This window comes from Arabidopsis lyrata (assembly GCF_000004255.2).
Source record: "Arabidopsis lyrata subsp. lyrata unplaced genomic scaffold ARALYscaffold_3, whole genome shotgun sequence".
Taxonomy (NCBI): Eukaryota; Viridiplantae; Streptophyta; class Magnoliopsida; order Brassicales; family Brassicaceae; genus Arabidopsis; species Arabidopsis lyrata.
This window is the reverse complement of record NW_003302553.1, coordinates 104,001-127,587: the sequence shown is the minus strand read 5'-3', so window position 1 is coordinate 127,587 and position 23,587 is coordinate 104,001. Positions and strand designations below refer to the sequence as shown.

Here is a 23,587-nt window from a genome sequence, read left to right as displayed (position 1 = left end):
TAGGTGGATACCAACTCCTGTTGTCTACCTCTTTGTGGGGTTTAATGTCTTCGAAAGAAAGGTAAAGCAAAGGTTGCATCATTATCTCCCTTTTGTTCTTCCATTATTTCTCTTCTTTGCTTTGATTGTTACTTGTCCTGTGACTTGCTCAGTTACAATTTCATATTGCTTTGTGCTAATACTGATAAGTATCAGGTTGAATCGGTTTTTGTTTTAGGTCTTATTGGTTTAAGTTAGGGTTTTCTCTCTATGATATTATTGTATCTGACAAGTGCTGCTACTTATTGCTTTATGGTTATATCCTCGCATGCCCATGAAAGGTTAAGAGTTTGAAAAGGAGACACCACTCATCACATGCTTTTGTGGGTATAACGAAAAATAAAGCTAACTTTTTCTCTGCTCACATGCCTATTTTCCTCTTTTGACACCTTAACCATATCTTGCTTTGTTTTTGTTTTCTACATGTTTTATTTCTTTTCTTAACTACTGTATGCTAACTTAATCAATGATATTTCGATATGTTAATGATATAATTATCCAAATCTATGGTCATGATTGATAGAGACCACGAGGGCGCGGATCAGAATTTGTTCTATAATGTAATGGGACATTGGTTGGGTGTAGTTGGCCATCCTTATTTGTTGTCTAAATAAACTCTTACCTATACTGTATTATTTATGCAACAGTTTTTGGGGTCCCCAATCGGGTCAAAATTATGACCCGGAAATATTCTCAATTTGACCCGCAATCTTGACATTCGGATCTTGCCTAATTTGATAGTTTGCTCCGATTTTTATTCACCAAATCTTTCCTTAGTTACTGCGACCTACATTCAAGGCTTAAATGATTAAGTTTCTAAAATAAATCCCATTTAAAGATACACAAAATATTTGCAGTTATAACAATACTTAAGCAGAAATTGGCAAGATATATACTCTTGCCTATTAAAACGTAAGAGTAATTATTCCATTAATCTATTCTTTCTATCAACTAAAAGAATCATAGTCTCAACTTATCGACTTGGAAATTAGTTAATACCTAGAAGATTTTATCCTTATTCTCTTAACAATCAACCTAGCATATTCTCTGTTATTCCAATTACTAAGATCCCAAAATATATTCAATCCTTGCTCATCAAGATTTTTTCTATTATTCACCTAAACCTAATACATCATACCAATTCAAACTATATAAATAGCCGCTCATTTCTTCATTTATATTCACAGTATCTATCATTTCCCATTTGCAATATCAAAGAAAATACTCTACAATTACCAGCACTAATGGCCTCACAATTTGCTCTGTTGAGAGATGTAAGACCTTACAAAACCTCTTGGCGTGTGCAGGTGAAGGTTCCCCATTCTTAGCGCCAATATACCAACAACACTGGTGAAACCCTTGAAGTAGTCTTGACTGATTCACAAGCTTATTAAAATAGGTATGTTTAGTTTAACTTTTTCATTTTATATTTGCTTTATGGTAAGCAAAACCCACAGTCAATCAAGCAGATATTTGACTTACAATCTACTTACATTTTTTCCAGATTCAATGCTTAATCTTTCTAAAGTAAGCAACACCTAAGCCATTCAACTTGCAGTTAATGGGTAATAAAAAAAAAGGTATGTTTAGTTTACCTTTTTTTTCTGTACAAATTTGCTTTATGGTTAGCAAAACCCACAATCAATCAGAAATGATATTTGACTAACAATCTAATTACTATTTTTTTTTCCAGATTCAATGTTCTATCTTTTCAAAGAAAGGAACAATTAAGCAGCATAATTGCCATTGTATTGGTACTCTTTATTTTACTTGCGTATACACTCATACTTTCATTATAGTTGGGACACTAATTTTGTTTTGATCTATTCAATTTATGTATCAACAATCATCAACATCTAATTCATTCATTTTCTAAGCTCTTAGTAAAAAAAGTCTGAACTCTTACCTTCTCTTCTTTTTGTGACTGTTATTCGATGTAGAGTGACTTGCCCAAGCTTGAATTTATCCATCTACTATGCTTCATCCTATCAAAATGAGCTTATATGATAAGCAAAACATATCATTTGTTAGCTAAAGCAACTTTATAGATGCGAGACATTGGAAATGACAGAGAATTACAAACACACTTGATATAACTTTGTTTCATATTTAATATGATCAATCCTATATATCATTCGGAAATTCGGATACGGTTCCTATTTAAAACGATACTAAAGTGAACACAGAAAATCTTGATCCGATCTAAGTAATTCGAAATTGGAAATTAACAGTCATGAAATTGAATCTACTTACAAATTGATAGAACCGAGAGTAAATTTGAGGATTACCTTATGAGGTATGAATCAGCTATTCACATGTAGAACCGATTATGGTCAAATACTCTTCGAATTGAACGACAATCTGATTTTCAATTTCAGCTGTTCTATCGAAATTGGAAACGAAAGAAGCTGATGAGAACGGTATCGAAGATGATCTACAGTGTCGTCTGATTATATTTTTACAGATACATTTTCATCAAAAACAAGTTATGGAGTTGGGCTTGGGTAGCAACTAAAGAGTGGGCTGGGCAGAATGTTAATTGGGCTTTTAATCTAATTAACATTTTTCGTAAGACACAAGTTTTGATTTGCTAAGTAGATTCAAACCTATAAACTGATGCAAACTATTTGAATAAATAAGTTTGTTACTATACTATAAGCAAAACTCTATGTAATTTTGTAAAAGACAACATAACAATGTTATATATATATATTTTTAACAGCTATTTACAAACCGTAACTTTATAGAATATGTAAAATTTATAAAATAAATTCAAATGAAAATTAGAATATGATCACCCAGTACCAACGTTAACAAATTACACTGTTACTATAAAAGACAAATAAATTTTACGTAACTCATATAGAAGACAAACAAAAACTATACTTACTAATATCGTAACCTTACAACTCAATATAAATCATCACAACCGTTAGTAAATAAATTTCTATCAACCCAAACAACAACCTAAAATATAGACAACCAATACTTGAATTATTAAAAGAAAAATTAAAAAAAATATTGAACCCGCGGTGTACCGCGGGTCATATCCTAGTACTGTATTATTTATGTAAGCGCAACGGTATTATTTCGATTGTTCATGTTTTCTTTTCTTTTATTTTGCTTTTAATGGATTTATAATAAGTTTTGTTGTAGTTGGAAAAATTCAAACACTGGTGCAATTCTAACGGATATAAATGTCCAATAAAATCTCAGAAAATAAAGACGAGTAACGAACTTTTGGATTTATAATCTCAAAACATGTCATATTAAGGGGGTGTTATTGGTTTATTAATTTGTAAATCCATATAGAATTTGAAAATCTCTATTAATTATGAAATCAAGATATATGGATTTTGAAATAACATGTGTTTACCCATGGATTTGAATCCTTCTATTTTTCTCTTTTAATTCCATTCAAATCCATTTAAAACATAATTTGGATTCTCAAATCCAAAAACAAATGACTAAACGAATAACATAGGATTTTAATTAGTATTTATAAATCATAGAACCAATAACACATGATTTTAATTAAGATTTTAAATTCAATGATTGAATAACAAATGATTTTTGTTTGGATTTCTAATTCTTTATAAATCCATGAACCAATAACCCCTCCTAAAAAATTCTTCGATATCCAATTAAAAGACTTGATGATACGAATTGCTTTGGATAATCCACCAACACTCAATTCGATTACCTCGAAAAAAAGTAGTTCAACTTTTGATACCATCTCTAATAATACTAAACAAGTTCTTGATATACATTTATTCCCTATGGCTGAAAAAGGCCACTTTTCTCCATGTGTCTCCATCATTACAAACAATCACCTCCTTTTCACTTTATAGAGAAGGAATTAGGCATTTCCCACCATTATCTCTTCCACATTTGTTTAAATCAATTTTTCCTTACAGTTATTATTCTGTATATTTTAAAAGCATTTTTTTCACCCTAATGTTAGTTAAACATTCATTCGAATAAAAAGATCTAAGATTTTTCTTAAAAAAATTATTCCTTGAAATTTGGTATTTAATTCGTGTAATGAAGTCACCAGATTTTCCAAGTTCGGTTACATATACTAACTTGGGGAGTTTTGTTTAGTCTGATTAAATAGACACAAGTGCCTCTGCTAATTTATTTAGTTTCCACAGATATTCTTCTTCTTCATTTTCTCCGGTGACCCTTTTTCTTGTTCCCTCTGTAGTATTATTATAGAGGAGGAGGGAGGGCTTGTTCCTTGATCACCAAGAAATCGCTTTGTCCCCTATCTTTTCTTCTGCAACTCTTTTTCAGTTTTCCACAACACAATTTCTATGCCTCCGACCTACTTTCCTCTCCGTTGGGAGAGCACCGGCGATCAGTGGTGGTACGCTACTCCCATTGATTATGCTGCTGCCAACAGCCAGTACGATTTAGTCCGTGAACTTCTCCGAATCGACTCCAATAACCTCATGAAACTCACTTCCCTCCGCAGAATTCGCCGCCTCGAGACTGTCTGGGACGATGAATCCCAGTTCCACGACGTCGCCGCCTGCAGATCACGCGTCGCCAGAAAACTTCTCGCCGCCTGCGACGAAGGCGGCTCGCCGGGATCCAGGAGGAACACCCTTATCCGGTCTGGCTACGGTGGCTGGCTGATGTACACGGCAGCCTCCGCCGGCGATCTAGCGTTTGTTCACGATCTCCTGGAGAGATATCCTCTGCTCGTGTTCGGCGAAGGAGAGTACGGCGTCACTGATATACTCTACGCAGCTGCGAGGAGCAGAAACGACGACGTTTTCCGTGTCATTTATGATTTTGCGGTTAGTCCGAGGTTCGGAACCGGTGGCATCGAGCAGCAAACCGGAGAGATTCCGGCGGCTTACAAATGGGAGATGAAGAACAGAGCGGTGCACTCTGCTTCTAGAGGAGGCAATATGATCCTTCTCAAAGAACTTCTCTCTGATTGCTCTGTTGAACATGTCTTGGCCTTCCGAGACAAACAGGGCTCCACAATCCTCCACGCAGCCGCCGGAAAAGGAAAAACTCAGGTAACTGTCTCCGGCCACAGCTATAACTCCTTTTCAACTAAATTATCAATCGATAGGTAAAACAAAATTTTGGATCTTGGTGATTATGATGCAGGTGGTTAGAGAGCTTGTGGCTTCATACGGTTTAGTCGACGCTGTGGACAACCAAGGGAACACGGCTTTGCACGTGGCAGCTTACCGTGGCCACGCTGATCTTGTGGACGTTCTGATCTCGGCTTCTCCATCTTTGATCTCCGCCAGAAACAACGCCGGAGACACTTTCCTTCACGCTGGAATCTCCGGTTTCCAGACTCCGGCGTTCGAGAGGCTTGACAAGCACACTGAGCTCATGAATCGGCTGATCACTTCCGCTGCCTCGAGGTCCCAAGGCGATTTTGTGAATTATAGGAACAACGAGGGACGCACGGCTCTTCACTTGGCCATCTCAGGGAATGTTCCTCTGGAGTTCGTTGAGATGCTTATGTCTGTGAAATCGATTGATATTAACATACGCGACAACGCTGGTATGACTCCGCTTGATCTGATCAGGCAGAAGCCACTGTCTCCAACGTCTGATCTCCTATTCCGACGGCTGGTATCAGCCGGAGGGATGTTCAGTTGTCGTGATCAAAGCATCACAAGTGTGGTCGCGTCTCACTTGAAGGACAGAGGAAACTTTTACAGCCCAGGAGCTCGTTTCAAGACATCGGACGCTGAGATGTTCCTAAGCACCAGACTTGGAGTTGCGCCTGACAAGACTGCTGTTTTGATCCCTAGACACGTGAGATCCAGCTCCTGTTCCATTGAGATTGGTCATCTAAACGTGATGGATGAGAATCATCATCTCAGGAAATGTAGAAACGCTTCTGTTAACTCTACAACAGAGAGATTGAAGAGCGTTTTCCACTGGCCGCGAGTCAAGAAACAACCTGGCCATTCCAAGAACAATTCTGAGATTAGCATCATTTCGACAACACTTGAGACGCAAGAAACTCCTGTCCCTCTCCGTCAGAGATTCTCAAAAAGCAGCACTTCGTCCCTTGATCTGCCTAATAACAATAAAAGAACGTTAGCGGTAAGAAGCAACCAGTCTAGTCCAAGAGCCAAGAAGAAACGGTTTGGGTCGGTGCGGTCACGTTCGAGCTCATTCTCGAAAATATCCATCCACTCTTCTTCCACTTCTTCGACTTCGAGCATGGTTGATCTTAAACAGAAGGGAGTGTTGATGGATACGAGCATAGCCGGACCGTCTGGCTTGAACCAGCCAGCGGTTACAGAGCCAGTGAAAAGTAAGTTAACAGAGAAGCAGGGTTCGGTAAGGAGGAGATTGAAGAGCCATTACTTCTGCTTTGGTGCTTCAGCTTTGTCAGCATGGCCGGCCCAAACTATTTGAGTGCCTAAAGCAAAAAAAAATTTGGTCCATTAAGAAAAACTGTTATAAAAAAAAAATACAAATTTTAACATGTTTGGGATTCGAAACCATGACCTGTATAACAAAAGACTTCAAACTAACCACTAGATTACAGTAACATTTTAAAAATTAATGCCCTTAAATCTACTTATAATTATTTATAATTATTTGATGCCTAAAGCCCTTGCTTCATGGGCTTTAGCCATGGGCCGGCCCTGTTTGTCAGTGAAGACGCCGGCTACGGTCTTGGTATAAACTCGGTTATTGGGTGTACAACAAAAACCGGATTGAGAAGTGAGAGAACCGAAAGAAATAGTATAAGGTTCGGTTCGGTTTCATCTTCTAATGTACTAAGTAGTTAAAATTGGACAGTGTCCTAAATAATATGATTAAGGTCTCTTTTGAAATAATGGAATCTGAATCTTAATAAAGGATAATCCGGATTGCTGAAGAGCTCTAAGAATGTCTTTGTTGTTAATCATCTCTGAATCAGATTCCTTCGGATTCATTTTAATATTATTGGACTTGTTGCTTGAATTATTTTCCCACCCACTGCAACTTCTTATGCTTCTTGATCCACAAGCAACATTGTTTCCACATGAAAGAACAGTTATTCTTGACCATAATCAGAAATTCAGAATCATGCTCGACAATACTCTGTTTTCCGATCTGGGACTCGCCATTTTCGATTTTAGATTCTCGGATTCTGATTCGGACTTGTAGTTCCATAGCAAACCTTTGAGCACGGCTGTGTGAGAAGATAATCCGGTGGATCTGAATAGGTCAACAACGCTAATATCATGATACTGAAAACTACAAGTTTTCCCAGTCATCTTCTTATCAATATTTCTGATGTGCTTGCTCTCTTTCTTCTCCTTCTCCTCAATCTTCTTCTCAAGACCTTGTACATCCGACTTTTTTCTGCTTAAGGTTATGTCTCTCTTCATCCATAGCCCACCTCTATTTCAGACAACAATTTCATCTCTTCTAACAAATCAGATATCCTTAAAAGAGGAAGAAGCTTGTGCAGCCTCATGACACAACCTTCATAGACTCAATATCCTGAACAGAACTATCAACCTTTAGAGGAATTGTCTTTATCAACCTTTTGCTTCAGGTGCTGGTTCCAAAAGATTAAAAAAAAGAAAGAGAAACAACAGAGTCTATATACATGTCGCGCATCCTCTCTTCGCTCTGTCTATTAGTACCATCAGAGAAACACAGAGAGATTTATAGAATGAGAAAGATGCAATTTCATGCCCAATTTGCGACCAACCAAACCAAACAAGAGACGAGCGATGGATGATGATGTTGACTCTTCTTCGAACAAGTTAGAGACTGACTACATGTCGTCGGAATTTCAGGCTTCGGAGTCATGATGTTGGAGCTTCTATCCGGCGAAGATTGAGGAGGTGGCTTTTGCGTTTCTGGTGATACAGAGAGCTGGTGGCGTTGGATTGATGACATCATCAAGGCCCTTTTGCACAACAAAGCCCAACAGAAGAAAAATCATTTTCAGCCCATAAGAAAGGTCATTTTCTACCCCATCTTTAATTTTTTTCAATTCAAAAGATTTAGCAGATTTTCAAAAACTTATACGATAACTTAATTTTTGTTTTTTTTTTTTTTTTTGGCTTTTTTAAAACTTGGATAATAAATTTGCAATATGATACTAAAACTAACCGGATTTTAGTCCCATAAATTCAAGGGAGACTCACAAAAATGCTCCTTTTTCAATACCCCTTTTCAAAAATGCTCCCTTTGGCTGTCCATTTTTAAAAATACCCCTTTTTATGTACAAAATGACTAAATTACCATTTTTTTAATAAAAGATATCACAAATATATAAGGAAATATAACAAAATTAGGTCCACAAAATACAAAATATTTTTTGGCGGGAAAAGTGATCCCTCAATTTTTCCCGCCAAAACACTTGTAAAAAACCTTTAAAATACCTTGTAAATTTTTCCCGTAAAATTTTTTCCCGCCAAAAAATTTTTTTTGCGGGAAAAGTGATTCCGTAATTTTTTTGGCGGGAAAAATTTACAAGGTATTTTAAAGGTTTTTTACAAGGTATTTATAAGGTTTTACAATGTATTTTAAAAGGTTTTACAACGTATTTATAAGGTATTTATAAGATATTATAAGATTTTACAAGCTATTTTATAAGGTTTTACAAGTTATAAGATTTTACAAGTTTTTTATAAGGTTTTACAAGTTTTTTACAAGTTATAAATTCCTTATAAAACTTATAAGTACCTTGTAAAACCTTTTAAAATACATTGTAAAACCTTACAAAACACTTGTAAATACTTCGTAAAACCTTTAAAATACCTTGTAAATTTTTTCCGCCAAAAAAATTTCGCCAAAAAAATTGCGGAATCACTTTTCCCGCAAAAAAAATTTATTGGCGGGAAAAATTTTTACGGGAAAATTTTACAAGGTATTTTAAAGGTTTTTTACAAGTGTTTTGGCGGGAAAATTGGGAGATCACTTTTCCTGCCAAAAAATATTTTGTATTTTGTGGACCTAATTTTGTTTCAAATAAGGGTAAAATGGTCATTAAAAATTAAAAGAAGGCAAACTTAAAAATGGACTCTCAAAGGAGGCATTTTTGAAAAGGGGTATTGAAAAAGGGGCATTTTTAACAATTTCTCTAAATTCAATTTATTTTTGTATCGTTATGTAGATTTTAGTATTCAAGTTTTTAATTCGAATTTTTAAAATTTTGTCAGGGTGGCACCCACTAGCTGACTTAGTCACGGATCTCACAGCCACTAAAACTATCAATCATACTTTGATTAATCTTCCTATCATTGACTTAAAGAAATGTGTTCTTCTTATACATTGATAGAATTCCTGCATCTATCTCATTGACCGAAACACAAACTGCAAAAATGACCCCAAAAAAAAGAAAAAGAAAAAGGGTCCAAGAATCCCAGAATATAAATATAATAAGAATTACAGAAATTGTCGAATAGTGACATAAAAGCAATATACAATAGCGTAACCAATGGGGGTCGTCATTGTATCCCAATCAACGACCATTTTTAATACGAATTGAACAACACCACAAAATTTCCAGGTAATTTCAATCAAAACAAATATCAGAGGAACATATCATCATATGCACAGCTAATAAACCTCAGTGAGGTCAAGGTCAACTTTCATCTTGCTCGCAACTTTTGGAACCACAGAAGGAAAAAAAGAAGTAGAAAGATTGCCTCACAAGTCACAACATTCCTAAGTTTGCAATGAAGGGAATCCCAGATCAACATTTTGTGGAGGTATATATATATATGCTTTTCATCACAATCATCATGACTTTGTTACATTGAAAAACTTTGTTCTTGAAAGAGTTTGGTTCCTCTTTTGATGCTTTAATTATGTGTTGTAAGATGATAAATTTGGAATTCTGATCTTACTTACAGGACCAATCCTTTGATCTGGAAGATTGGCTTCCAATCACCGCATCACGAAATGCCAATTGGTATTATTCAGCTTTCCACAACGTCACTGCCATTGTTGGTGCTGGCGTTCTCGGTCTTCCTTACGCCATGTCAGAGCTTGGATGGTATCTTCCAACTGAAACTTCAAATACATTTCTACACCAATTCATTTTGAAGATGTATATATAGACTTTACCAATGATGTTGTTCAGGGGACCTGGGGTTGTGGTGTTGATCCTGTCATGGGTGATCACGTTATACACCCTCTGGCAAATGATTGAGATGCACGAGATGTTTGAGGGGCGACGGTTCGATAGGTACCATGAGCTGGGCCAGGCAGCCTTTGGTAAAAAACTTGGTTTGTACATCATCGTGCCGCTACAACTACTAGTTGAAATCAGTGTGTGCATAGTCTATATGGTGACTGGAGGTAAATCCCTGAAGAATGTACATGACCTTGCCGTGGGAGATGACAAGTGCACAAAGATAAGAATTCAACACTTCATTATGATCTTTGCCTCTTCCCAGTTCGTGCTCTCCCTTCTTAAGAACTTCAACTCCATTTCTGGTGTCTCCTTGGTAGCTGCTGTCATGTCTGTCAGGTAACTCCTTTTGCTTTTGCTTTTTTTTTTTTTTTTTATCTTGTGAAAGAAAACATAACATATAACATGAAGAAGAAGAGGAAGAGAAGAAAATTCTCAAATGTTTGTTTCCGATGCACAGCTATTCCACAATTGCTTGGGTAGCCTCGCTGAGGAAGGGTGCCACCACGGGGAGTGTGGAGTACGGCTATAAAAAAAGAACAACCTCCGTGCCGTTAGACTTCTTAAGTGCACTAGGGGAGATGGCTTTTGCGTACGCAGGTCATAACGTTGTTTTAGAAATTCAAGCAACGATCCCATCAACACCAGAAAATCCATCAAAACGACCCATGTGGAAGGGAGCCGTTGTAGCCTATATCATTGTAGCTTTCTGCTACTTCCCTGTGGCACTTGTAGGGTTCCAGACTTTTGGAAACAATGTTGAAGAAAACATCCTCGAATCACTTACAAAACCAAAGGCACTTGTCATTGTGGCCAACATGTTTGTGGTCATACACCTCTTGGGAAGCTACCAGGTACACCAGAAAACGCCCTCATCAGTAGAGAAAAACTCCTACTTCCTTAACTCTGCTTGTCCTCCTAGGTGTACGCAATGCCCGTCTTTGACATGATCGAATCTGTAATGATAAAGAAATGGCACTTCAGTCCAACAAGAGTTCTACGCTTTACCATCCGATGGACTTTTGTGGGTAAGTCTCTGTGATTTGCACACCAAGAAACTAAATTCACATTCTTTTTTCAGAGGAGTAGCATTGATGATTGATTAACTTACCTCTATCTGGCAGCCGCCACAATGGGAATAGCGGTCGGTTTACCTTATTACAGCGCGTTGCTGTCATTTTTTGGGGGATTTGTGTTCGCCCCGACCACATACTTTGTAAGCGGAATAATGCTCCTAAACTGCTGTTGATGTAAGAAAAGCTCAAATAAACAAAACATAATGATGTTATCTTTCAGATCCCATGCATCATGTGGCTGATCCTAAAGAAACCAAAGAGATTTAGTCTGTCATGGTGTATAAACTGGGTAAGTTGTAGTCCTCCCTGCGGTCAAAAGCTAAATATGACAATATAGCAGCTAATACAGCTAAGCTAAATCTTTTTTTTTTCTTTGCAGTTTTGCATCATTCTTGGGCTTGTGCTGATGATCATAGCACCTATTGGGGGACTGGCCAAACTAATCTATCATATTCAAAAGGGCACTCTACCTAACTCCAAATGCAAATTACCTAAACACTGATTGCAACACGATTTCCTTGTAGGTAACATAAATTGGTTGGATGCAACAATTTCACATGTACAAGAGGCTCTGTACCAACTTGAGCGTAAATCTATAGAAACAACTCTGAGACATGCTCCCTCTCTCTCTCGGTGCTGTCATTGGTTTATTGAGTTAACCAAAATTTAGACTCACGAGATAAAGTGCTAGTGTTTGTTTACTCGGATAAAAAGCCATCGCATTGGTTAAATATCAATCTAAGTATTATTTTTTACAAAAACTCTCTGATTCATGTACATTCGACTGCTATTACCCAAGACACAACACACTCATGAATCTCAGTCGATTTCACCCTCTTCTACTTCGTTGCCGGGATCTGGAAACGCAAGCAGGTCGGCTTCATCTTCATCCTCATCATGTTTCATAAATAGCCCCAGCTGCTCTAGTGGATTGCTTCCTCCAAACCCAAAAACTTCCAACCCATCAGAGTCAGAGCCAACATCTCTTAGATTTCTTAACTGGTCCGTTTTAACCGTTTTAAGCAGTTCTAGGTCCTTGAGAAACCTTGTGTTCTCATTTATTTCAACCGACTTCTCCATCTGGTGTACCATTCAGCCATGGCAACAATCAATATTTACTGCAGTAAATAAAACCAAACTGATACTATGCAGCTATTTTGATTTACCTCAAGCAATGCCTGCCGTGCTGCTTTTCTTTCAAGTTCCAGTTTCCTCTTAGCCTCAGCCGCAGCTTCAACTGCAGCTTGTGCCTCAGCTTTTCTACGAGCTTCTTCAGCTTCCTTGGCTTCTGCTTGTAACCGTGCTTTTTCTGGTGCAAAAAACAATAATGGGACAAGTTTATGTACGTATATATACTACTTGCTATATAATCAATCACAAAATTAGAACTAGCAAATCAAGAATACCTTTCTTCTTTTGCAATTCGATTTCTTCCTTCTCACGTCGCAGTTTCTCTGGGTCGCGTTTCTCATTCTGATCTCACACATACAATTTTTTTCAGGAAATTAATTTGAAAGTCGAGGGAAGGCTAACCAGATATAACAGCTCACAGCTCCACAAACACAGCTAACCTGATTAAGAGTTATCTCTTTAGCCTTCAAGATTATATCCGCAAACCGATCTTTCAATAGAGCAGCCCTGTAACGCTTTTCTGGAGGTAGTTGCTTCTCATTTGGAGCACTATTTCCTAAATTATTAATGGGTCAAGAGTGAGATGCCACCCCCAGATATTAGAGCACAGACATTTTTCTGCTACACTCCTGAGCTTACCATCTAGATGACCATCTGCCCCCTCAATTAGACTCCCTTTGGATGCATCTTCCAGCTGATTTAATCCGCTGACGGAATCTGCTTTTAGAAAGGGCGTAAGAAAACCAAGGGTCAAAAATTAAAATCAACAAAACTTATCTTTTGCACCAAAATTAAATTCCGCTCACGTTTTCTCCTTGGGGAACTGCTTGTAGCTCCATCCAAGGGAGATTCCGAATCCATGCTTTCAGGCACCTGTATCAACGGATCAGAGGAAAAAAGAAACAACAGTCAGAATCAATAGTGCATGACCACAATTAAGACTGGCTAAGCCATCTGTGAGGTACTAAAAATGTATCAGGCTTTGTATCATAACCAAGACAATAATTTCTTTACTGTTGTTCTGGTTCCACCCAAATCGCTTGCCCATATCCAAATTGTGGCAAGGTATCTAAGACCTTTGCAGAGGCATAAATATTATCAATTATGATCCAACAATGATGTTTACCTTCGATGAACTCAATAATCTTGTGGTTTTAGGATCATCTGGTACACTCTCCGAGCTACGAGAGCCTAATTAGTTACATGCACCAAAAGAGGAGTAATCACGGATTAGAGATAATATGATCACTAAAGAAAATAGCAAACAGCGACCTGGGAGTAAAACAAGCAGAAAATGTAACAGGTCTACCACTATCAAACTAGGTGTGTAATATGAGTTGCTATCAGCAAGGTCATTTGAATAAGACAGTAAGTTCCACTCCAAAAAAAATACAGTAAACATTGAGTATTCTAGATGGACGGCCACTTCTGACAAGAGGGAATTACATATAAGAACTGCAACAATCAAACATCTGCAAAAGCTCTATAGAGAAAAAGACTAATATAATGTAACAAGATTAAACAAACCACTGGAGTTCTCTAACGCCATACCTTTTTCAGTCCTGACAGAAGGGATGTGAGATCTAGGGTGCTCATAATTACCAATGTCAACATCCTCGTCCTCCATTTCACTCCCTGCAAGTAACAAGGAAGAAATGACAGCTTATCATAGAGCCAAGAGAATTTGCTCAAACAACAAAACCAATGTATGCTAACCACCACAGTGTTGCGTCAATGAATTTCCTGGCCCTGACCCATCTAAAAGCTACATCAAGGAAAGTTTCCGCTGTTTGTCAGTCATGTTAACAAATGGATCAAGTATGAGATATAGAAGGAGGGGATTACCTCTAACTCACAGGGTTCACCGTTTATATCTTTCCTCTGATTTTCTCGCAAAAACTCATCAAAGAGATCCCGCAACTGGAACAAGGCATCATGACTGAGATCATTAATGTCAATCTCTATCTCATCATCGCCAGATCTCCCTTCCTTAGAGCTGTGATCTCTCAGGAAATTGATTATCTGTACCGGGAATTCTGTCAAGGACCCCAAATCTCTGCCAAGCTTAACTCTATCCTCATCTGTCATAACCCGTTTAGCAGGCTCTAAGAGGCTGTCATGGTTGACAGCATTCATCTTTCTCTTCTTAGCCAGAGGCTCAGGCATTGCAATATCTTTGCGAGCAAGAGTACCCAAGTTACTTGGTTCAGATTTGGTTCCAGATGACTTCTTATTAAAAGTTTTCCACCTCACTTCAAAAAACTTGCTGAGTGTATCAGCGAAACGATAAACATTATTATCTGACGGGTTATATGTCATTGCATTGCGGAAAGTAAGACGGACATCAGCAGAAAACTCTGATGGGCTTGAATAGGTGCCGGAAGTTAACTTGCTCTTTACAGTTCCTAAATCCATAGGATGTTTGATAATAGTGAAATAATCAGGAATGTTGAGCTTGACCATATCAACAGGGGTATTAAAGAGCCAACAATGCTGTTGGGACATCAATCGTTTGAGGAGGGTCTCACATTGCTTCATCCGAAGCATTGTAGAAGTGGTGACTGGCTCTGGTTTGGTTGCTGAAAAGGGGAGCACCCTTTTTCCAGGGCCAGTAGAGCATCGTGCCATTCTAAAACTCTTGGGTCGAGACATATTATTACTCACAGGTGTAACAATGTTAGACATAGGAAGGTCCACAAGACTCTTCTGAAAGGAGCGTATTTGTTCCAGCTCCTGACGAAGCGTATGAATCAGCTTTTTCCTTTCCGATGATGACAAGTCAGACAAGGGTAAAACCATTCTCGGGACACCAAAAGTTTCATCCTCGGAAGTATTAGGGCTATCATCACAGCCGCCAGGAGTGTCAAAGCTGGTACGATAGTAATCTCCTGGGAAACCACCGTTCCTCACAGTCATATCGACCACCCAAGTGCGAAAACTTTTTAGAGAAAGCAAAACCTGAAAACCCTAACTATGAAAACCTGAAAGCAATTCAATTCTTAGGGCAGTAAACAAACACTCAATATGCATAGAGAAAGGAATTCGGAACTAACCGACTCGAAATACTGAGCAAGCGATCGAACCGAAGCGGAAGCAAGAGAATAGAGGCAGAAGCGTAAATCTTCTGGAGCAGAGACAGAAGAAGAACGATAGAGATTGCTGTAGAAGAAGAAGAAGAAAGAGTAAAACCCTAGAGTGGAGACGACCGAGAAGTAGAGAGAGAACAAAATCGCTTTTCTCTCTCTACCCTCTCTTCTCTAACGAATGCTGCTGCGCCTAACGCCGTTTTGCTACCGCGCTGGACTCAATCTGGACCGTCCATTTAAATCGAATGCAAATATTTCGGAAAGTATCCTGGGCTTATAATGTAAAGCCCTATTAAATTTGTAATGGGCCTTTATTGGGTCTAGGGATAACTCAACACGGCACGCTGTGAAAGCTCCAATCGCAGGAACGCCACGCTGTTTTTTCCTTCGAAAACCATTTCTTCTTCTTCAGTTGATGATGATGATTTGATGATCCAGTTCTTTGTTCCAGTTCCATGTCGCATCCGTACACAGATTGACAGCAAAGCTAGCTAGCTCAGATTCCGAGCCTTGGATCTCGAATTTCAGTTATGGACATTCTTTTCGCTCAGATCCAGGCGGACCTCCGTTCTAATGACGCGCTTCGCCAGTCATCCGCGCTTCTTCAGGCGCTGCAGCAATCCGCCGCCGGGAGAGATATCTCTGTGATCGCTAAGTCTGCTGTGGAGGAGATTGTTGCCTCTCCGGCCTCAGCTGTTTGTAAGAAGCTCGCATTCGATCTCATCCGATCCACCCGCCTCACTCCGGATCTTTGGGACACCGTTTGCTCAGGTGTCAAAACGGATCTTCATTTCCCGGACCCGGATGTCACCGCCGCTGCCGTCTCCATCCTCGCTGCTCTTCCTTCCTTCTCGCTTCCTAAACTCATCTCCGATTGCAGCTCTGAGATTGCTTCCTGCTTCGATTCTCCATCTGACAACCTTCGTTTTTCCATTACCGAGACACTTGGCTGCATCCTCGCGCGTGATGATCTCGTTACATTGTGCGAGAACAATGTGGGTCTCCTCGACAAGGTCTCCAACTGGTGGGCTCGGATCGGCCAGAACATGCTCGACAAATCCGACGCTGTCTCCAAGGTTGCCTTCGAATCAGTCGGCAGACTCTTCCAGGAGTTCGACTCCAAGCGGATGAGCCGTCTTGCTGGGGACAAGCTCGTTGACAGCGAGAATTCCCTCGCCATCAGGTCCAAGTGGGTCTCTTCCATGGTTGACATTGTATGGAAAAAGAGGAGCGCTTTGATGGCTAGGTCTTTAGTCCTTCCTGTCGAAACCTTCAGAGCCACTGTTTTCCCTCTTGTCTTTGCTGTCAAAGCTGTTGCTTCCGGTAGTGTCGAAGTGATAAGACAGCTTTCCAAGGCTTCCTCCGCTGCTGCTGCAGCTAATGCCACCGTTGTGGACTCCAACGCTGAGAAGCTGGTTGGCGTCTCAGATTTGGTTACCCATTTGGCGCCATTCTTGGCTTCGTCTTTGGATCCAGCTTTGATTTTTGAAGTGGGAATTAACATGCTCTACCTGGCGGATGTTGCCGGAGGGAAGCCGGAGTGGGCTTCACAGTCCATTATTGCAATTTTAACACTTTGGGACCGCCAAGAATTTTCCTCTGCTAGAGAGAGTATAGTCAGGGCCGTAGTCACGAACCTGCACCTGCTTGATCTGCATATGCAGGTATGTCGTTTTTTTTTGCTTCATTTAAGCTATCGATTGGTTGTGTACATTTGTCTTGAAACTGTGGCCTATGATTTGTTATGAAGGTTTCTTTGTTTAGAAGACTGCTGCTTATGGTGAGGAACTTGAGAGCAGAATCGGACAGGATGCACGCATTAGCCTGTATCTGCCGGACAGCTCTATGTGTTCACCTTTTTGCCAGAGAAAGTGCCCGAAGAGGTCAGAAGCCTCTGCCTGGGACAGATATTATTTCTCTCTTTGAAGATGCAAGGATTAAAGATGATCTCAATAGTGTTACCAGTAAAAGCTTATTTCGGGAAGAGCTGGTGGCAATGCTTGTGGAAAGCTGCTTCCAATTGTCTCTACCTTTGCCTGAACAAAAAAACTCGGGTATGGAGAGCAGAGTGATTGGTGCACTAGCATATGGCACTGGTTATGGTGCTCTGAACTGGACAGAACCAGCCCTTGAGGTTGTGGAAGTTTGTAGGCCTTGTGTCAAATGGGATTGTGATGGCAGGACGTACGCTATAGATTGCTATTTGAAATTGCTTGTTAGGCTCTGCCATATCTATGATACCCGTGGAGGCGTGAAGAGGCTTAAAGACGGTGCTTCGCAGGATCAAATATTAAATGAGACGCGATTGCAGAACTTGCAACGTGAACTCGTTAAGGATCTCCAAGAGGTAATTAAGCCTGAGCTGAAAGTTATAAGTAACACTTGGCAACTTTCATCTGTTATATATATTTATTTCCTTGAAGAATTCTTGTTAGGACTTTCTTACGTATTAATACTAAAATGGTGAGGAACTATTGCATGTGGACTGAAACGTGGTCAGTTTCTTATAAAAGTATTGATCTCAATTTGGCAGGTAAATACCCCAAGAATCCTTGGGCGTCTTATATGGACAATCGCAGAACATATTGATCTAGAAGGTCTAGATCCACTTTTAGCTGATGACCCCGATGATCCATTGAATATTATCATAGCAAACATACATAAGGTTCTCTTCAACTTGGATGCCGCTGCTACTACATCGAACAGGCTACAAGATGTTCAGGCAGTCTTATTATGTGCCCAGAGGATGGGATCACGTCATGCAAGAGCTGGCCAATTATTAACCAAAGAGCTTGAAGAGTATAGGAACCATGCTGCTGCAGATACAGTTAGCAAACATCAAACCCGTTTAATATTGCAGAGGATCAAATATGTTTCAAATCTTCCTGAAAGAAAGTGAGCTTTCTCCTTGGATTGTAATCCTTTTATTATATGCGTTTTACTGCATTTCTGGATTGGAACTCACACAACTTATTATTTTCCAGGTGGGCTGGAGTTAGTGAGACAAGAGGAGATTACCCGTTTAGCCACCATAAGCTTACTGTTCAGTTTTACGAACCATCAGCTGCTCAAGACAGAAAATTAGAAGGTCTAATTCACAAGGCCATTCTAGAGCTTTGGAGGCCAAAGCCCACTGAATTAACTCTCTTCCTTACAAAAGGGGTCGACTCCACTTCTATCAAGATTCCTCCCACAGCATATCCTTTGACCGGAAGCAGTGATCCTTGCTATATAGAAGCTTACCATTTAGCAGATACAAATGATGGAAGGGTCACTTTGCACTTGAAGGTTGGTATATATTCTAGTGTATCATCCTGCAGTTACTTGAATACAGTTTTAGTTGGTAAAGTTTTAGCGTCTCAATACCTTCTTATACTTTATGTTACCTTTCAGATTATTAATTTGACAGAACTTGAGCTGAATCGTGTGGATATACGGGTTGGATTATCTGGTGCTCTATACTTCATGGATGGCTCTCCTCAAGCAGTGCGGCAGTTGCGTAATCTTGTCTCACAGGTTGCATTTCAGTCTTCAATACTTATATACTCCCATCTCTTTACAGTTCTCTAATATCTTAAGTCTTGTCAGTTGGAAACTGTTTCTGTTCTTACAGATCAATCGGTTATGTTAGCTGTATTATCATCGACTCCGTGCTTTTCTCTTGTAGGATCCTGTACAATGCAGTGTCACCGTTGGTGTGTCCCAATTTGAAAGATGTGGTTTCTGGGTTCAAGTCCTCTACTATCCATTCCGTGGTGCTAGGGGAGAGTATGACGGTGACTACATAGAAGAGGATCCACAGATCATGAAGCAGAAGAGAGGTTCAAAAGCAGAACTCGGAGAGCCTGTGATCTTAAGATGTCAGCCTTACAAGATCCCACTGACTGAGCTTCTTCTACCGCACAAAATCTCACCAGTCGAGTTCTTTCGTTTGTGGCCTAGCTTGCCAGCTGTTGCAGAGTACACTGGCACGTATATGTATGAAGGAAGTGGCTTCATGGCGACTGCCGCACAACAGTATGGTGCTTCACCATTTTTAAGCGGACTCAAATCATTATCCTCCAAGCCATTCCACAGAGTCTGTTCCCACATTATACGCACAGTTGCTGGCTTTCAGGTGATTCGTTAGTTCCACCGTGGTTTTGTTACCCTTCTTGTTCCTTAACTGGATTGATGGTCTGATAAACCCCTAACTTGATGTCACTACAGCTGTGTTACGCTGCAAAAACATGGCATGGAGGTTTTGTGGGTATGATGATCTTTGGGGCTAGTGAAGTGAGCAGGAACATGGATCTGGGTGACGAGACAACCACCATGATGTGCAAGTTCGTGGTTAGAGCATCAGAAGCATCAATCACAAAGCAAATAGAGTCGGATCTTCAGGGATGGTGTGATGATCTAACTGACGGGGGCGTTGAGTACATGCCAGAGGACGAAGTGAAGGCAACCGCAGCCGAGAAGCTGAAGATCTCTATGGAGAGGATAGCTTTGTTGAAGGCAGCTCAGCCGAAGAAGACTCCAAAGATAGAGGAGGAATCAGAAAACGAGGAAGAAGAAGAAGAAGATGATGATGATGATGAAGATGTAAAAGAGAAAAAGGAGAAAGAAGAGGGGAAGGACAAGGAAGAGAAGAAGAAGAAAAAAGAGAAGGAAAAAGGAACATTCTCTAAGCTGACAGCAGAAGAAACAGAGCACATGGCGCTTCAGGCAGCAGTGCTTCAAGAATGGCACATCTTGTGTAAAGATAGAAAATATACCAAAGTTAACTAAGAGCGAGAGTACTTTTTCTCCCAGATGAAGGTACAACAATCTTTTGTATTCTTTTGTTGTGTGTGGTTTCTTCGTAGGTTTAGATGTTTTGTATTGTTGTTGGTGAAGAAAAGAAACGAAGCAAGGATGTTACTATTGCCACTCTTATGAAATCTTCTGTCTTATTCACAAATCTCACACGCTTGATGCATTTACCCATTTTCCAACAATAAAAATTCTCAACAAGAAGAGAAAAGCAAGTGACCATTTGGTAATCATGCAGAGTGTCTGGCGTGAGATTGCTCTGTTTTTGCAACGAAGAAAACTGAAAGATAACCAGAAACAGATCCATGTTTAAGGAAGATGGTTTTGGCTTCATTTGTGATACAGTGTCTGAGATCCATAAACAGGTTTATTGGCTGATACTCAATAAACAAGAAAGCCTTAAAAGCTTATCCACGCCTGCATTATGAACGTTGCTTACAGATAATAAGACGAGTCACATCATTAGCTTCCTCTGAAGTGATTCCTCTACGCAGTTACTTGAGAGGGGGTCCTCTTCTTTCCTTTCTTTACCTCTGTTCCCTCATTTTCTGCCTGCTCTGCCTTCTTCTGCGCACGGATCATTGCTCGCCTTGCGCGCGGTCGCATCTCTCTCACTCTACGAGGCGGCATCACAAATGGCTCAAGTGGCTTGTCCCCAAAAGGATGCTCACCGCCTTCAAATATCCTCAGCTTCCGATCCCTGTCCTATACCCACACAAAGCAACAAAACCTCAGCAAATTATTGTTTTAAGCAGCACATCCTAAACTATGCGAGCAATTCGTTTAGGAGCTGAGAAGCGAGAATGTATCAGTATAATCAAGACCGAGGAGAGACAACCTCTCTAGATATAGGACACCAAGAATCTCATTCCACACAACTCATGATGGATTTCAACAAGTAAGAGTAAAGCCAAGGTGTGGGGTAATATCTGTAGCCAGTATGTCAGGAATCTAAAAGACTAAGGATTCAGGTGATTAGAAAATGTTTCACTTAATAGTGTACTCACATTACGCAAATTGTTACTTGGAAGCATGCGCCAGACAGCCTTACGTATGACCTCTGTGGGATCTTTGGCCATCTGATCTTTCAGACTCCGTTCCTTGAGGTGTCCAATGTACCTGTAAAGAGAGATTAATAGATTAATAAAAAGTAGAAGAAAATGGGAGATACTGGCCAGAAAAGATGTGATAAATCGCTTTCACAGAAGCAATAAAAGAAAGTGTGCAACTTGCCCAGTATGCCAACGGTAGAATTTGTCAGTGAGCTTTCTTCCTGTGAAGCCAATTTCCTTAGCATTGAGAACAATACAAATATCGCCATCGTCGCGGTTAGGACAATAAGTAGGCTTATCTTTGGCTTGAAGCACAGTTGATATCTGGGATGCTAGTCTACCAAGAACCTACAGTAGACAAATGATATGAAATCCTAGCAAGTCAGATTTAAATACAACAAAGATGTTAGTTTAGATTCAATAAGATAAGGCATCCTATCTCAAATCTGTAGGCATGTATGAGAGTATTGTTATGATTAAACATGGGGAAGTTATGTAACTAACCAAGCTAAAGAAGAAGAAAGTGGTAGGCGGGAAATAAAGAGAGTAGATTGGAAGAGAGGAGAAGAAAGAAAACCTGGCCTCTGGCATCAAAAACACGCCAACGAAGACCATCGAGATTGATACGCTTTATACCTGCCACAGCTTTCTGCACAAAGAATCGACAACACATAACATTTTCTAAATAGCATAGCATAGGTCTCTGAATTTGGTCGAAAAGGTGCAATGGGAAGTGATCATAGGTCAGAAACTCCAAAGGAATAAGCATAAAATGTAATAACATGAAGAAGACCTAAATGTGCGAATCGCTCACTGGTTGACAGTAATCTAAGGTGGTTTGGCTAAAACCAATCAAAAAGATGGAAATGGAAGGAAGAAGCCATCATTATACCTTCAAGTTGCCCTTGAATGAGGCAGCGGCAGCAGCCTGAGTCGCCATCGTTCTTCCTTCAGCTGTTGTTTTAAAACTTGCAAGACAAAACAGAGAATGTGATTTCAGTTATACAGATTCATAGGAGAAGTCTGCAACGAATCATCCATCAGAGGGGGCGGAGAGAGACGACTCACCGGTTGGTTGCCGGTGACAGTGCCGGAAGCGACGGCGGCGGTGGAAATGGGAAGATCTAGGAGGAACGAGCTATAGAATAAAAGGGTTTTAGAAGGAAGGCATCCTCCTCCTCAATCCTCATATGCGGAGGGCTAGTTTGGTCATTTCCCACTTATAAAAAAAAAAACGTTTTTATTTGAGTCGTCGATTCGAGGTCGAGGGTTTTAGCTCTCTCTACACACGGAATCAAGCAAGGTACTACTACTTACTGGGTTGTGAGATCTTTCTTAAACCTCGAAGAAAGTTGCAAGTCTTTTGGGATGATAGCTATGTTAATGAGACGAGCTCTATCTAGTCGTAACGCGGTTGGGTTTCTCAGAAGAAGCTCCGTTGTTGTTGTTCAATCTCGTGATTTCTCCATCATTTCTTCACCCAATCTGATGATGGTAGGCCGGGATTTGCAATTCGATATGTCCATGCCCGATTTCCTCAGAGATACTCGTCGAGGCTTCGCAAAAGGCAAAAAATCAAGTATGTTGTTTATTCCTCACTTCCATGTATCAATTATTAAGGATTTGTAGACTCTTTGCAAGTAATGGGATTGGTAGATTCTTCTTGTACTCGTTTTATGATTAGGCATTTCTGCCTTTTTCTTCTTCTTCTTCAGAGGACGATTCAGGGATGGTCGACGCAGCTCCAGATATCGGGCCTACCGTGAAAGCAGCAGCCTCTTCTCAGATGGAAGCAGCCATTGATGCATTGTCGCGTGATTTAACTAAATTAAGAACCGGACGAGCAGCACCAGGTACTTATCCACTCTCCTGTTTTTCTTTCCGAGTTTAGGATTAATCCCTCTCTGTGTGTGCAGGAATGCTTGATCATATCGTTGTTGAAACCGGAGGAGTAAAGATGCCACTCAATCACTTAGCTTTGGTCTCTGTCTTGGATCCTAAGACTCTCTCTGTCAATCCTTATGATCCCGATGTAAGCTTATCCCCCTATCTCTAGTACATGTGAAATTGTTGCATCCAAATCCCTGTCTCTCTCTCTTTTACTTAAAAAAAATTGGACTACATTAGACTGTGATTTTTCTCCAGCACGCCGCCATTGACACTTTGTTTGTTTCTGCAGACGGTCAAAGAACTTGAGAAAGCAATAGTTGCGTCGCCATTAGGACTAAACCCGAAACTGGATGGGCAACGACTGGTAGCATCAATCCCAGCGTA

At 39.9% G+C, this 23,587-nt stretch overlaps 6 protein-coding genes and 1 long non-coding RNA gene across 12 annotated transcripts in view; 4 read left to right on the top strand and 3 right to left on the bottom strand.

Annotated features, from left to right (window-relative positions):
- Positions 1 to 511: 511 nt before the first annotated feature.
- On the bottom strand, positions 512 to 2,691 carry LOC110230360. 2 transcript variants are annotated; one of them, XR_002333464.1, is made up of 4 exons: positions 2,328 to 2,691; positions 1,946 to 2,037; positions 1,276 to 1,425; positions 512 to 826 (listed from the first exon to the last, which is right to left on the bottom strand). It is a non-coding gene; the product is annotated as an uncharacterized LOC110230360 (long non-coding RNA). The 2 variants fall into 2 exon arrangements; XR_002333465.1 differs by having other exon boundaries at positions 1,946 to 2,024; positions 2,328 to 2,690.
- A 1,355-nt stretch (positions 2,692 to 4,046) lies between these two features.
- Positions 4,047 to 6,994, top strand: LOC110230237 (ankyrin-1). The gene is made up of 3 exons (XM_021032422.1): positions 4,047 to 5,072; positions 5,167 to 6,413; positions 6,681 to 6,994. Exons 1-3 carry the CDS (start codon positions 4,356 to 4,358, stop codon positions 6,715 to 6,717), a joined length of 2,001 nt encoding a protein of 666 aa, XP_020888081.1. The 5' UTR covers positions 4,047 to 4,355; the 3' UTR covers positions 6,718 to 6,994.
- Positions 6,995 to 9,430: 2,436 nt separating this feature from the next.
- Positions 9,431 to 11,865, top strand: LOC9318235 (lysine histidine transporter-like 4). Its single transcript, XM_002884215.2, has 8 exons — positions 9,431 to 9,749; positions 9,894 to 10,036; positions 10,124 to 10,513; positions 10,635 to 11,028; positions 11,097 to 11,202; positions 11,299 to 11,390; positions 11,471 to 11,539; positions 11,630 to 11,865. Exons 1-8 carry the CDS (start codon positions 9,717 to 9,719, stop codon positions 11,750 to 11,752), a joined length of 1,350 nt encoding a protein of 449 aa, XP_002884261.1. The 5' UTR covers positions 9,431 to 9,716; the 3' UTR covers positions 11,753 to 11,865.
- A 65-nt stretch (positions 11,866 to 11,930) lies between these two features.
- LOC9320327 (transcription factor GTE11) lies at positions 11,931 to 15,666 on the bottom strand. 4 transcript variants are annotated; one of them, XM_021032153.1, is made up of 11 exons: positions 15,435 to 15,666; positions 14,227 to 15,362; positions 14,098 to 14,146; positions 13,933 to 14,016; positions 13,508 to 13,572; positions 13,188 to 13,254; positions 13,021 to 13,101; positions 12,822 to 12,937; positions 12,657 to 12,723; positions 12,417 to 12,559; positions 11,931 to 12,330 (listed from the first exon to the last, which is right to left on the bottom strand). In XM_021032153.1, exons 2-11 carry the CDS (start codon positions 15,295 to 15,297, stop codon positions 12,070 to 12,072), a joined length of 2,004 nt encoding a protein of 667 aa, XP_020887812.1. In that variant the 5' UTR covers positions 15,298 to 15,362; positions 15,435 to 15,666; the 3' UTR covers positions 11,931 to 12,069. The 4 variants fall into 4 exon arrangements, with proteins under 4 accessions (XP_020887812.1, XP_020887813.1, XP_020887814.1 ...); XM_021032154.1 differs by having other exon boundaries at positions 14,227 to 15,352; XM_021032155.1 differs by having other exon boundaries at positions 14,227 to 15,339.
- A 70-nt stretch (positions 15,667 to 15,736) lies between these two features.
- Positions 15,737 to 20,414, top strand: LOC9318234 (protein TPLATE). Its single transcript, XM_002884214.2, has 7 exons — positions 15,737 to 17,131; positions 17,218 to 17,814; positions 18,001 to 18,362; positions 18,452 to 18,755; positions 18,861 to 18,983; positions 19,135 to 19,584; positions 19,677 to 20,414. Exons 1-7 carry the CDS (start codon positions 15,998 to 16,000, stop codon positions 20,235 to 20,237), a joined length of 3,531 nt encoding a protein of 1,176 aa, XP_002884260.1. The 5' UTR covers positions 15,737 to 15,997; the 3' UTR covers positions 20,238 to 20,414.
- Positions 20,415 to 20,549: 135 nt separating this feature from the next.
- LOC9320326 (50S ribosomal protein L13) lies at positions 20,550 to 22,488 on the bottom strand. Of its 2 annotated transcripts, none has more exons than XM_021032159.1 (6): positions 22,382 to 22,488; positions 22,206 to 22,281; positions 21,891 to 21,962; positions 21,495 to 21,661; positions 21,269 to 21,380; positions 20,550 to 20,966 (listed from the first exon to the last, which is right to left on the bottom strand). In XM_021032159.1, the coding sequence occupies exons 2-6, from the start codon at positions 22,251 to 22,253 to the stop codon at positions 20,748 to 20,750; spliced, it is 618 nt and encodes a 205-aa protein (XP_020887818.1). In that variant the 5' UTR covers positions 22,254 to 22,281; positions 22,382 to 22,488; the 3' UTR covers positions 20,550 to 20,747. The 2 variants fall into 2 exon arrangements, with proteins under 2 accessions (XP_020887818.1, XP_020887817.1); XM_021032158.1 differs by having other exon boundaries at positions 22,206 to 22,267.
- A 102-nt stretch (positions 22,489 to 22,590) lies between these two features.
- LOC9320325 (ribosome-recycling factor) overlaps positions 22,591 to 23,587 on the top strand; it is a 1,564-nt gene continuing 567 nt past the window's right edge. The window contains exons 1-4 of the mRNA XM_021032160.1: positions 22,591 to 22,892; positions 23,029 to 23,166; positions 23,230 to 23,345; positions 23,493 to 23,584. Of these exons, the coding sequence (XP_020887819.1) occupies positions 22,682 to 22,892; positions 23,029 to 23,166; positions 23,230 to 23,345; positions 23,493 to 23,584 (557 nt within the window). The 5' untranslated portion in view covers positions 22,591 to 22,681. The remainder of the gene's footprint in view (positions 22,893 to 23,028; positions 23,167 to 23,229; positions 23,346 to 23,492; positions 23,585 to 23,587) is intronic.

Bases quoted from the DNA above. Each gene is read 5' to 3' on its own strand.
- LOC110230237 (XM_021032422.1), top strand. From the start codon at position 4,356: ATGCCTCCGACCTACTTTCCTCTCCGTTGGGAGAGCACCGGCGATCAG. The intron at 5,073-5,166 runs GTAACTGTCTCC...ATTATGATGCAG, and splicing joins CCGGAAAAGGAAAAACTCAG to GTGGTTAGAGAGCTTGTGGC. The intron at 6,414-6,680 runs TTTGTCAGCATG...GGGCCGGCCCTG, and splicing joins TTCTGCTTTGGTGCTTCAGC to TTTGTCAGTGAAGACGCCGG.
- LOC9318235 (XM_002884215.2), top strand. From the start codon at position 9,717: ATGAAGGGAATCCCAGATCAACATTTTGTGGAG. The intron at 9,750-9,893 runs GTATATATATAT...TCTTACTTACAG, and splicing joins CAGATCAACATTTTGTGGAG to GACCAATCCTTTGATCTGGA. The intron at 11,029-11,096 runs GTACACCAGAAA...TTGTCCTCCTAG, and splicing joins ACCTCTTGGGAAGCTACCAG to GTGTACGCAATGCCCGTCTT.
- LOC9320327 (XM_021032153.1), bottom strand. From the start codon at position 15,297: ATGACTGTGAGGAACGGTGGTTTCCCAGGAGATTACTATCGTACCAGC. The intron at 14,017-14,097 runs GTTAGCATACAT...TGTTACTTGCAG, and splicing joins ATTGACGCAACACTGTGGTG to GGAGTGAAATGGAGGACGAG. The intron at 13,255-13,507 runs GTAAACATCATT...CCGTTGATACAG, and splicing joins GATTATTGAGTTCATCGAAG to GTGCCTGAAAGCATGGATTC.
- LOC9318234 (XM_002884214.2), top strand. From the start codon at position 15,998: ATGGACATTCTTTTCGCTCAGATCCAGGCGGACCTCCGTTCTAATGAC. The intron at 18,363-18,451 runs GTGAGCTTTCTC...ATTATTTTCCAG, and splicing joins TCAAATCTTCCTGAAAGAAA to GTGGGCTGGAGTTAGTGAGA. The intron at 18,984-19,134 runs GTTGCATTTCAG...TTTCTCTTGTAG, and splicing joins TGCGTAATCTTGTCTCACAG to GATCCTGTACAATGCAGTGT.
- LOC9320326 (XM_021032159.1), bottom strand. From the start codon at position 22,253: ATGGCGACTCAGGCTGCTGCCGCTGCCTCATTCAAGGGCAACTTGAAG. The intron at 21,963-22,205 runs GTATAATGATGG...TTCTTTGTGCAG, and splicing joins CATTCAAGGGCAACTTGAAG to AAAGCTGTGGCAGGTATAAA. The intron at 20,967-21,268 runs GTGAGTACACTA...GTGTGGGTATAG, and splicing joins CAAGTAACAATTTGCGTAAT to GACAGGGATCGGAAGCTGAG.